This window comes from Hemitrygon akajei, chromosome 11, assembly GCF_048418815.1.
Source record: "Hemitrygon akajei chromosome 11, sHemAka1.3, whole genome shotgun sequence".
Classification (NCBI taxonomy): Eukaryota; Metazoa; Chordata; class Chondrichthyes; order Myliobatiformes; family Dasyatidae; genus Hemitrygon; species Hemitrygon akajei.
This window is the reverse complement of record NC_133134.1, coordinates 167045795-167057893: the sequence shown is the minus strand read 5'-3', so window position 1 is coordinate 167057893 and position 12099 is coordinate 167045795. Positions and strand designations below refer to the sequence as shown.

At 40.9% G+C, this 12099-nt stretch overlaps 1 protein-coding gene across 1 annotated transcript in view; it reads left to right on the top strand.

Annotated features, from left to right (window-relative positions):
- eif2s2 (eukaryotic translation initiation factor 2, subunit 2 beta) overlaps positions 1-12099 on the top strand; it is an 86823-nt gene that overhangs the window by 59678 nt on the left and 15046 nt on the right. The window contains exon 7 of the mRNA XM_073062181.1: positions 11006-11062. Coding sequence (XP_072918282.1) covers positions 11006-11062 — 57 coding nt within the window. The remainder of the gene's footprint in view (positions 1-11005; positions 11063-12099) is intronic.

Here is a 12099-nt window from a genome sequence, read left to right as displayed (position 1 = left end):
AGAGATAGGAACAGACAAGTTAGGAAAAACGTTTAATTGGAGTAAGGGGAATTATGAGGCTATCAGGCAGGAAATTAGAGGCTTAAATTGGAAACAGATGTTCTCGGAAAAGTACGGAAGAAATGTGGCAGATATTCGGGGGATATTTGTGTAGAGCTCTGTATAGGTACGTTCCAATGAGACAGGGAAGTTATGGTAGGGTACAGAAACCGCATTGTACAAAGGCTGTAATAAATCTAGTCAAGAAAAAAAACTTACAAAAGGTTCAGAGAGCTAGGTAATGTTAGATTTAGAGGATTATAAGGTTACTAGGAAGGAGCTTAAGAAGGAAATTAGGAAAGCCAGAAGGGGCCATGAGAAGGCCTTGGTGGGCAGAATTGAGGAAAACCCCCAAGGCATCCTACAAGTATGTGAAGAGCAAGGGGATAAGATGTGAAAGAATAGGACCTATGAAATGTGGCAGTGGGAAAGTGTGTATGGAACCGGAGGAAATAGCAGAGGTACTTAATGAGTACTTTACTTCAGTATTCACTTTGGAAAAGGATCTTAGTGGTTGTAGTGATGACTTGCAGCAGACTGAAAAGCTTGAGCATGTATATTAGTGGTCACCAACTTTTTTAAGCCCAAGATCCTGTACCTCAGACTTAGTGAAAGGCAAGATCGACCTACTAAATTGTTTAGAGAAAAAACAGCTCAGATTGTACTTACAACTTGAGGCCTTTTATTTGGGCTAATTGTATTTTAATTACGTAAAATGCTTTTGTCAAACTTTCAAATTAATTCAACCAAGAAAACACTAACTAGCATATCAAACAGGCCATAGAGGCATCAGGCTCATCCAGTAACGCCTTGAATAAGCAGTGCTGAAGTGCTTTTGCTCGAATCAAGTTATATCAGTTTGACCACCAGTGTTGTTACATGAGAAAAGTCCATGACCTTCCCAGCCAAGGCCTGCTGATGATAATCCAGGAAGTCAGGAAAATCAGAGTCATTACGGCACAGTGCTATAAAACCAACGCACGCACTGCACATTGCTGGGGCCCCATCAATAGTATTGCCACCAGTTTATGAATGGGGATGTCATTTTCACGGACATTTTTTAAAAACTCATTGTAAATATCCTCACTTCTAGTTCTCTCCTTTAAGTGCAAAAGAGTGAGGAAGTCCTCCTTTGTTGTAAAATCCTGGAAAGCCATTCTGACAGATACAATGAACTGAGCTGTTTGCCTTACATCCAGGGATTTATCAAACTGTCGTGAAAAATATTCACAGAGTGACAAGTCCTTTAACACTTGTTGATCCATGTCCTCTGAGCCTTCAACCCCGATTTCAGCTCCTCAACTTTCCTGGTATTGGTAAACTGTTACTGAGATACTAGTATAAATTTCAGGGGTACGCAAGCTAATGACACCACTTGTTTTTGTTTCCCATTTCTTTACATTTGGGGAATGTTGGATTTTAAAGAAGTGTTGTAATGTGAGCATTATAAAGATAAGTTAATACCAGTTAGGATCACAGTAAAGCTGTTTGCAAAAGAGAGATTGTTTCTGGGGTTGTGGGGTTTTCTTTCCGGTCTTTTCTGCCCAGTGCGCATTAGTGAAAACCTCTGTATGCAAATATCGTTTTACCATCCTAGATAAAGTTGTTCTTTTTGGGCATGAAGTTGTTGAGTGGTCCTTTTTCAAAGTAGAAATTACTACATATTTGCATCAAAAGGTTTATCAGGCATAATGTATTTGTGTATTTATTTTTCTTTTCTTTCTGGATCTACTGGGAAAGTCTCAAAGATCGACCGGTCGATGGCAATCGACTGGTTGGCAACCACTAATGTAGATATTAAGAAAGAGGATGAACTGGAGCTTTTGGGAAGCATCAAGTTGGATAAGTCGCCGGGACTGGACGAAATGTACCCCAGGCTACTGTGGGAGGCGAGGGAGGAGATTACTGGGCCTCTGGCGATGATCTTTGCATCATCAATGGGGACGGGGGGAGGTTCCGGAGAATTGGAGGGTTGCGTATGTTGTTCCTTTATTCAAGAAAGGGATTGAGATAACCCAGGAAATTATAGACCACTGAGTCTTACCTCAGTGGTTGGTAAGTTGATGGAGAAGATCCTGAGAGGCACGATTTATGAACATTTGGAGAGGTATAATATGATAAGGAGTAGTCAGCATGGCTTTGTAAAGGGCAGGTCACGCTTTTCGAGCCTGATTGAATTTTTTGAGGATGTGACTAAACACATTGATGAAGGAAGAGCAGTAGTTGTAGCGTATATGGATTTCAGCAAGGCATTTGATAAGGTACCCCATGCGAGGCTTATTGAGAAAGTAAGGAGGCATGGGATCCAAGAAGATACTGCTTTGTAGATCCAGAACTGGCCACAGAAGGCGAAGAGTGGTTGTAGACGGGTCATATTCTGCATGAAGGTCGGTCACCAGTAGAGTGCTTCAGGGATCTGTTCTGGGACCCTTTTCGTGATTTTTATAAATGACCTGGATGAGGAAGTAGAGGGATGGGTTAGTAAGTTTGCTGATGACACAAAGATTGGAGGTGTTGTGGATAGTGTGGAGGTTACAGCGGGACATTGATAGGATGCAAAACTGGGCTGAGAAGTGGCAGATGGAGTTCAACTCAGATAAGTGTGAAGTGGTTCATTTTGGTAGGTCAAATATGATGGCAGAATATAGTATTAATGGTAAGGCTCTTGGCAGTGTGGAGGATCAGAGAGATCTTGGGGTCCGAGTCCATAGGACTCTCAAAGCAGCTGCGCAGGTCGACTCTGTGGTTAAGAAGGCAAATGGTGTATTGGCCTTCATCAATTGTGGAATTGAATTTAGGAGCTGAGAGGTAATGTTGCAGCTATGTAGGACTCTGGTCAGACCCCACTTGGAGTACTGTGCTCAGTTCTGGTTGCCTCACTACAGGAAGGATGTGGAAGCCATAGAAAGGGTGCAGAGGAGATTTACAAGGATGTTGCCTGGATTGGGGAGCATGCCCAATGAGAATAGGTTGAGTGAACTTGGCCTTTTCTCCTTGGAGCCAAGGAGGATGAGAGGTGACATGATAGAGGTGTACAATAATGATGAGAGGCATTGATCGTGTAGATAGTCAGAGGCTTTTTCCCAGGGCTGAAATGGTTGCCACATGAGGACACAGGTTTAAGGTGCTGGGGAGTAGGTACAGAGGAGTTGTCAGGGGTAAGTTTTTTACGCAGAGAGTGGTGAGTGTGGAATGGGCTGCTGGCAACGGTGGTGGAGGCAGATATGATAGGGTCCTTTAAGAGGCTTTTGGATAAGTACATGGAGCTTAGTAAACTAGAGGGCTATAGGTAAGCCTAGTAATTTCTAAGATAGGGACATGTTTGGCACAACTTTGTGGGCTGAAGGGCCTGTATGGGTTTTCAATGTTTCTATCAAAGAAAGCATTCTGTCTGGATGCATAGTGATTTGGTATAGCAACTGCTCTACTTGTGATCGCAAGAAACTGCAGGGAGTTGTGGACACAGCTCAACACATCACAGAAACCAGTCTCCCCTCTATGGACCTTGTCTACCCTCTTGATGCTTCAGTAAAGCAGACAGCATAATCAAAGACCCCATCCACTCTGTACGTTCGCTCTTCATTCTTCTCCTATCGGACAGAAGATACAGAAGTCTGAAAGCACATACCACCAGGCTAAAGGACAACTTCTACCCTGCTGTTATCAGACGATTAAATAGACTCTTGTCCTCACACTTGTTAGATTTTGCATTTAGTTTATTGCACTGTGCTTTCTTGTTCATATGGATCTGATGACAGTGCATTGAGCTCAAATAACGTAAACGGTAATGATGCAGAATAAAGTGTAGCTTTTACGCTTTATTCTGCATTATTTTACCATGTTCTAGCTCAATACACTGTAATGTTCTGATCTGAATAAACAATATGCAAGACAAGCTTTTCACTGTATTGGTGGAGCAGACTCAATGGGCTGAATGACCTAATTCTACTCCCATGTTTTATGGTCTTTTATGGTATCTTGGTACATATGATAATAATAAATCTATTCTGATACCAATGCTAAGTGGTCCTTCATCAGTGTTGTTGAGCCCTCCTCTTTAACAGCTGAAGCTTGTTGATTGACAGTATGATCCTATAATGGTGCTCAGAGGGAAGTTGTTAACACTCGAAGCATGAGGCAATGAAGAAAGCACCAACGTCTGGAAGGTGTGATACTTGAAGCTGATGACATCGTAGAAAGTGGATCATTGCTTTTCAGCAGAATCATTGCATTCTTTCTTCTTGGCTTAATAGCTTTGTGGCTAGTTCTAGCATCTCTGTTCTGGCTGATATACTGCGTTACAGAGTATTTAACCTGGGATTTTAAAGTTCAAAGTAAATGTGTTATTAAAGTTCATATGCGTCACCACATACAATACTATCCAAAAGTCTTGGGCTTATGTATCTAGCTAGGGTGCCTAAGACTTTGCACAGTCCTGTATATTGGTTAAAATAGAAAGTGGTTGGGAAATAAGCAGTAAGAGCACTTAGCTTTGTACTAGCTCAGTAAAATTCAGTGTTATTTGGTAACTGGAAAGACATAAACAGTACAATATAAAGTGTTATATATATCTTGCAGGCATTCATAAGAAAATAAATAGAATTTATGAAAAACTATACAGAAACAATGACTGAAAAACAGCCAGTGTGTGAAAGAAGACAAGTTGTGCAAATAAAAAAATGAATAAATAATACTGGGGTCACGAGTTGTAGAGTCTGTAGTTTGTGGAATTAGTTCAGTGTTGAGGTGAGTGAAGTTAACCACTTGAATATCCTTGGAGTTCCTGAATCTGGTGGTGTGACTCCTTCCTGTACCTCCTGCCTGATGGTGGTAGTGAGAAGAGAGCATGACCTGGATGACGGGGGTCTTTGATGATGATGATGGACGCTGCTTTATGCCAGTGCTCCGTGTAGATGTGCTCAGTTGTGAAGGCTTTGGCTGTGATGGAATGGGCTGCATTCACCACCTTCTGCAGGCTTTTCTGTTCCTGTACATTGATGCTTCCAGACCAGGCTGTGATGCAACCAGGCACAATACTCTCCAGTTAACGTATCAGATCAATGCCTCCAACTATTGTCAAAGGAATCATTTAGTAACAGGCAGTTTTTGCCCCTGCGCAGTCTATACATACCTTTGCATTTTGTTCTTTGATGCTATAAGAGGTGGTGATTTCATTTTCCCCGCTTGCACTAGCTTCAAATTCAAAGCAATAAAAGATGATTGAAGGAGAGTTTTGCGCAGAAATGTCCTGCATGCTGCCTATATAGAAAATGAAAACTTCTGGCAATTTTTTTTTAATGATAATAATTCAACAAAGCATGTCCCATAAACTGCTGCCAACCAGCTGGAGCTCTGGTTAATGCAGCTGGAATCTACATCGGATTTCTGCCTCAGACAAATAAAGCAGGTGCTACTAGCACTAAGAATTAAAGGGACATGTTTTATTTTGTCTACCTCATTACAAATCTTAATATTCCTATTAGTTTATCTATATTGGGGATGGGTAGCATTACTAAAATCTCCCCATCATTGCTGTGCAGGTGAAGCAAGCTTTTCTGCTTAAAATTCTCAAAGGACCTAAAACATCGCAGTTGCATTAACCAGAGTAACACTGGAGGAACTCATCATGTCAGGCAGCAGCTATGGAGGGGAAATAAACAATTGGCCTTCCATCAGGGGACCCTTCAATAAGACGAAAAGGAAGGGGGATAGCATTCTCTTCACCTGATTGTCACCCCCCTCTGGTGTGCTGCCTCCTTCCTTTTCTCTCATGTCTACTGTCCTCTTCTATCAAATTCTTTCTTTCTCGCTCCTTTTTCTCTTCACCTCTCCCTCCCAGCTTCTCACTTCATTCGCCCTCTCCCACCTAACCACCTTCTCACTCACCTTGTCTCACCTATCACATGCCAACGTATTCTTTTCCCTCCCCTCACCACCTTATTCCGGCTTCTTCCCCCTTTTTTGCCCAGTCCTGATGCAGAGTCTTGACCCGAAATGTCAACTATATATTCCCTTCCATAGATGTTGCTGACCTGCTGAGTTCCCCTGCATTTCTTGTGTTGCTTTGAATTCCTGACATCTCTTTTCCTTATGAATTACAATATCCAGTGTCTTTTGTAGGCTCAGGGCATCTTGGAGATCTGCAGCCATTGATGTGCCCCGACGTTTAGTTAGTATTGCTGAGGGCAAGCTTAGGAACCAATCTGCATGAATTACAGTACTAAAACACATCTGGCACAAGGGAAAGATGGATAATTGACAACCACCAAGTGAATAAATGTTTCTGGTGCGATGCTGACAGCTTTAAAATTTGTTTCGAAGGCACTTGTGGAAGCTCATCAGTCAAGCATGCCATTATGGTTTCATTGGGCTGAAGCACAGAGATTCATGCCATAAATACCTTGGCCGCATTTACATTTAAAATCTTAGCTAAATGATCATAGACTGGGGCATACAGTTGTAAGAAAAAGTTTGTAAACTCTTTGTAATACCTGTTTTTTTGCATTAATTACCCATAAAATGTGGTCTGATCTTCATCTAAGTCACAACAATCGACGAACACAATCTGGCTAAACTAATAACATGAACAATTGTACTTTTCATGTCTTTATTGAACACATTGTTTAATCATTCATAGTTACCCTTGTATTTAATAACTGGTAGAAACTCCTTTAGCAACAGTAACCTCCACCAAACATTTCCTGTAGCTGTTGACCAGACTTGCACAACAGTGAGGAATTTTAGACCTTTTCTCCATAAAAAAACTATTTAAGTTCATCAATACTTTATGGATACACTGCATGAACAACCCTCCAGTTCACACCACAGCATCTCATTTGGGCTAAGATCTGGACTCTTGTCTTGGGCATTCCAAAACATCAATATTCTTTTTAATTGTTGTTGACTTACTCTTGTGTTTCGGATCATTGTCTTGTTGCATCATCCAACTTCTATTAAGCTTCAGGTGATGGACCAGTCCCTGACATTCTCCAGTAAAATATCTTGATACAATTTTGAATTCATTGTTCCCTCAATGATTGCAAGCTGTCCAGGCCCTGAGGCAGCAAATCAACCCTAAACCATGATGCTCCTTCCACCGTGCTTCACAATTGAGATGAGGTTTTGGTGTTGGTGTGCAGTGCCTTTTTTCTCCAAACATAGTAGTGTGAATTTCTGCCAAAAAGTTCAACTTTTGTCTCAGCTGTCCATGGAACATTGTCCCAGAAGCATTGTGCAACATCCATGTAGTCTTTTGCAAACTTGAGACGTGCAGCAATGTTTTTTTTTTGGAGAGCATTCATCCTCTGTGGTGTTCTTTCATGAGCGCCATTCTTGTTCAAAGTTTTTCTTATAGTGGGCACATGAACAGAGACTTTAGCAAGTTTTAGAGATTTCTGCATGTCTTTTGTTGTTACCCTTGGGTTCTTTATCATCTCTTTCAGCATTGCATGTTGTGCTCCTGGTGGAATCTTTGCAGGATGCCCACTCTTAGGGAGAGTAGCAACAGTACTGAATTTCCTTCATTTGTAGACTGTTATCCTTACTGTGAACTGATGAACACTCAGGACTTTAGATCTGCTTTTGTAGCCTTTTCCAGCTTCATGCATCTCTACAATTCTTCTAAGGACCTCTAAAAGTTGTTTTGATCAAGGCCTGGTGCACATAAATGAGATATTTCTTGAGAAGAACAAGCTCTGTCAGTAACCTGACTTTGTGTGTCTTTTTTGTAGGGCAGGGCATCTCTACGACCCACACCTCCAATCTCATCTCATAGATTGGAACAACCAACTCCAAATTGCTTTTGTAGAAGACATTACCCCAGAGGTTCAAATCCTTCCATAAAGCTAGACAGTGATTGTTGGTATATTCAGTATTAACGAGAAGTACAATTGTTTGTGTGTTATTAATTTAGGCAGATTGTGTTTGTCTATTATTGTGACTTGGATGAAGATTAGACCACATTTTGAGTAGTTGCAGAAAACCAGCTAACTGCAAAAGGTTCACAAATTTTTTCTTGCAACTGTATGCCAGAATCTGGGATTGTGTGCAGAGCTCTCTTTTGGAGAATGAAAATCAAAGAAAGATAATATCTGCCTGGCCAGAGTGTGTAACATTTCACTTCACACAAAATATGGGTTACCATCACATTGCTCTGAGTGGAAGCCTGTTATTTAGAGATTGGCTATTTTATTAAAATAGTGATTTTTGACCTCAAAATGCAATAATTAGTTGGAAAGTTTGAGACACCCAGTAGTTATAAAATATCCTAAGTATTTAGGCAAGATGGCACCAGTAAACAATGCGACCAATGGTGACGTCCTGCAGCAATTCACAAAACTACTTCATTTCTTCTTTCAAATATAATATTACTAAGCTGTGCGCGATTGGAACCTGGGAGTTACATTTCAATGTGTTTTGGGGACTGATTGCGTAATTTGACGCTTTGCTGACTCAGGGATTTTGATGAGGTTTGGAACAGAGTGTGCATCCTGGAGACAGGATGTGAGCCCATCATCGACTCTTGCTTCTCTCCGATTGACGTGTTGAGCAAGGTTGAAGCCGCAGAGGACGGGCGGGTGTTTGGCGCGTCTGTCTGCGTTTGACTGGTCTTTTTCTCCTCCTCGCTAGCTGCTGTCGGAGGAAAGTGCAGGAGGCTTGGGTTCTTTGTGCGAGGATTGATTGGCGTGGCTGGGGACTCATTTTGTAGGATATTGAGGTTCATGGTGCATGCATTTCTGGATTTTGGTTACTTTTTTAAAAACTATTTTTGAACAGTTTGATTGATTCAGACTGGAATGATTTGGCAAAGAATGGTTCTGCATGCAGCCTACTAGCGCTGTGGTGTAAATTAAATGGATTCTTTGATATTCTATGTGTTGTTCGCTTGCTTTTTGCTGTTTGTACTGTTTGTTCTTTTTTGCGCATTGGGTGTTTGATACTTTCTTGAATAGGTTCCATGGTGTTTCCTTTTTCATGGCTATCTGGGAGGACAAATCTCAAAGAGTTGTATTCTGTATACATACTTTGATAATAACTGTACTTTGAATCTTTGAATCTCACACTCTCTCTCTCTCTCTCTCACACACTCACACACACACACACACACACACACACACACACACACACACACACACACACACACACACACACACACACAGTGCTGGAGGAACTCAGCAGGTCAGGCAACATTCATGGAGAGGAAGAGGCTGAGACACTTACTCAGGACTGAAGAAGAGGGAAGAAGCCAGATGCTGGTGATTTCCCGTCAAGTCCTAATGAAGTCACTCAACCCAAAATTATGGTTGTTTATTCCTCTCCATAGATTCTGCCTGACCTACTGAGTTCCTACAGCATTTTGTGTGTTACTCTGGATTTCCTGTATCTGCAGAATACAGATATTCTGTATTCTTAGACACAATTACTCTTGTGTCTAAGTAATTATAAGCCTCTGTTACAATACTTTGTTAGTAACAATACCAAAAATGTCTTGTGATCAAGATTATTTTTACTTAAAAAAACAAAATGAAATAATGGAAAACAATTAGTTCCCAGATATTACTGGAAATTATACCAGAGATAAACCTTCTAAGAGCTATTAGAAATTATAAAACAGCTGTAATCACAGGGGACTTTAAGCCTGAACAGTTATTTAATTCAGAGTTTTGTGTTTCTTTCTCTCCAAGGTATCATCAGCTGTTTTTGTTTAAATATGACACTGGTAATAGGGCTGATTAAATTATAAATGCAGAAACATTAGTAGCAAAACAATCTTTTTTCAATTCTCTTGTTATTTTCTTGAAATTATTACATAAGAACATTAGAAATAGGAGCCCGAGTAGGCCATCTGGCCCGTCGAGCCTGCTCGGAATCAGGTTTATTACACTGGCTCATCTCGTGAAATCTGTTTTGAAATTTGCTGTTTTGTGTTGGCAGTATAGTGCAATATAGTGCTATGTTACAATGCGAGATATAAATAGTGTAAAAAGAGAACAAAATAATGAGGTAGTGTTCATGGACCATTCAGAAATCTGATGGTGGAGGGGAAGAAGCCTCTTGAAGATGTCCTTGATGGGATGGTTTGTGCCTGTGATAGAGCTGGCTGAGTCTACAAGTCTCTTTCGTTCCTGTGCATTGGAGCCTCCACACCAGGCTGTGAAACAACCTCTCCACCATACAGCTTTGGAAATTTGTAAGAATGACAGTATACCGATTCTCATCAAACTTGTAATGAAATAGAGCTGCTGGAGTGCCTTCTTCATAGTATTGGGCCTGCGATAGATTCTTAGAAATAGTGACACCCAGGAGCTTGAAGCTGCTTATCCTTTTTACTACGGAGCCTTTGATGAGTGTGTACTTTAAACAAAAAGCAAACTATGGAATGATTATGATGTTGCATATTAATATTGTTACATGCTTCTCTTCGTTATAGGTCCTGTTAACCCATCGCCCCTATTGGGCATAGGCCACCGACAGTAGTTCTGTAGTCTCCTTTGTCCCGTGCCAGTCTTTCACGTTGTCTCCAGGTGTAGCCCATCTACTAGATATATCCTTCCTCCCCCAAGGATGAGGTCTTTGGAGTTTCTGTTGGCTTTTCTGTAGCACTGGTTTTTTACAGGATGGGGTTGCTAGTCCCATGCTCAGTCTTCCTCCTCTCAGAGTCAGAATCAGGTTTATTATCACCAGCGTGTGTCATGAAATTTGTTAACTTAGCAGCAGCAGTTCAATGCAATCCGTACTTTAGAAGATAATACAGTGATGCAACCTCACAGCTAGGGTTGGAACCATCAGAGTTCCTCTTATCTGAATTTTGCATTAATTTCTGGGGGAGCCTTGAATGTTTTGTCACCTTGTAGCAGAAATATTCCCGCTTACCAAAGATGTTTTATTACCTTGGTGTTTAAAACTAACTTGTGTTAGTGTAGCAATAAAATTTGCAACTAACGTCTCATTTTCCCCCCTTTTCTAGGTTACATCGTCAACCTAAACATCTCCTGGCATTTTTATTGGCTGAGTTGGGTACAAGGTAAGAGTGTAGTCTTAATAAATGTGTAATTGATTATTAACTGTAGGAAAAGTACAAATCCTCCCTTATTGGAAGCTTGACCAAATTATTGAAACTCTAGCCCTTTGAGTCTGCAGTACACCTCTGGGCTATTTTACTGAAAATGTCTGAATTCAGAGATCTTAATCAGCTTGAAGGAACGATTGAGACTAATGCCTGATCCCTTTGCTGTTTAAGTTTATTGTCATTCAACTGTACACATGTAAACAGCCAAACAAAATAACATTCCTCCGGACCAAGGCACACAACACAATACATATAGTTCACACACTCAACACATTAAATAATATTACCACACATAATAAAATTATTAAATATATTTTAGACAATTAACTTTTAGCATAAGGTGCATTTATGACACAATATTAAATTAATTTAGGTGGCAAAAGTTTAAGGGTAACACGAGGGGGAATTTCTTTACTCAGTGGTAGCTGTGTGGAATGAGCTTTCAGTAGAAGTGGTAGAGGCAGGTTCAGTATTGTCATTTAAAGTAAAATTGGATAGGTATATACCTATAGGAAAGGAATGGAGGGTTATGGGCTGAGTGCGGGCCAGTGGGACTAGGTGAGTGTAAGCGTCAGCACGGACTGGAAAGGCCGAGATGGCCTGTTTCCGTGTTGTAATTGTTATATGTTTATATGGTTATAAACAGTAGAATGATATTTGTACTTCATAAGCAATGAGACCCGGGTTGGCAGTCTCACAGCCAGGAGGGAAGTAGCTGTTTCCCATCCTAGCAGTCCTTGTCCTAATGCCATGGTATTTCCTGCCTAATGGTTGGGTGTCAAAGAGATTGTGAGACAATCGAGAGGGATCCCTGACAATGCTAAGGGCCCTATAAAATACCTCTGGGTGGAAGAAAGAGCCTGTCCTTCAGTTAACAACAATTGGTGTGTCTCAGTACTTTGCTTTGTCCCATTACCTCCTCCAATGCTGCCCTTCTAAGCTCGCTGCTTCTCTGTTTAAAATAAAACCAGCTGCAATACACAGAATAGTTA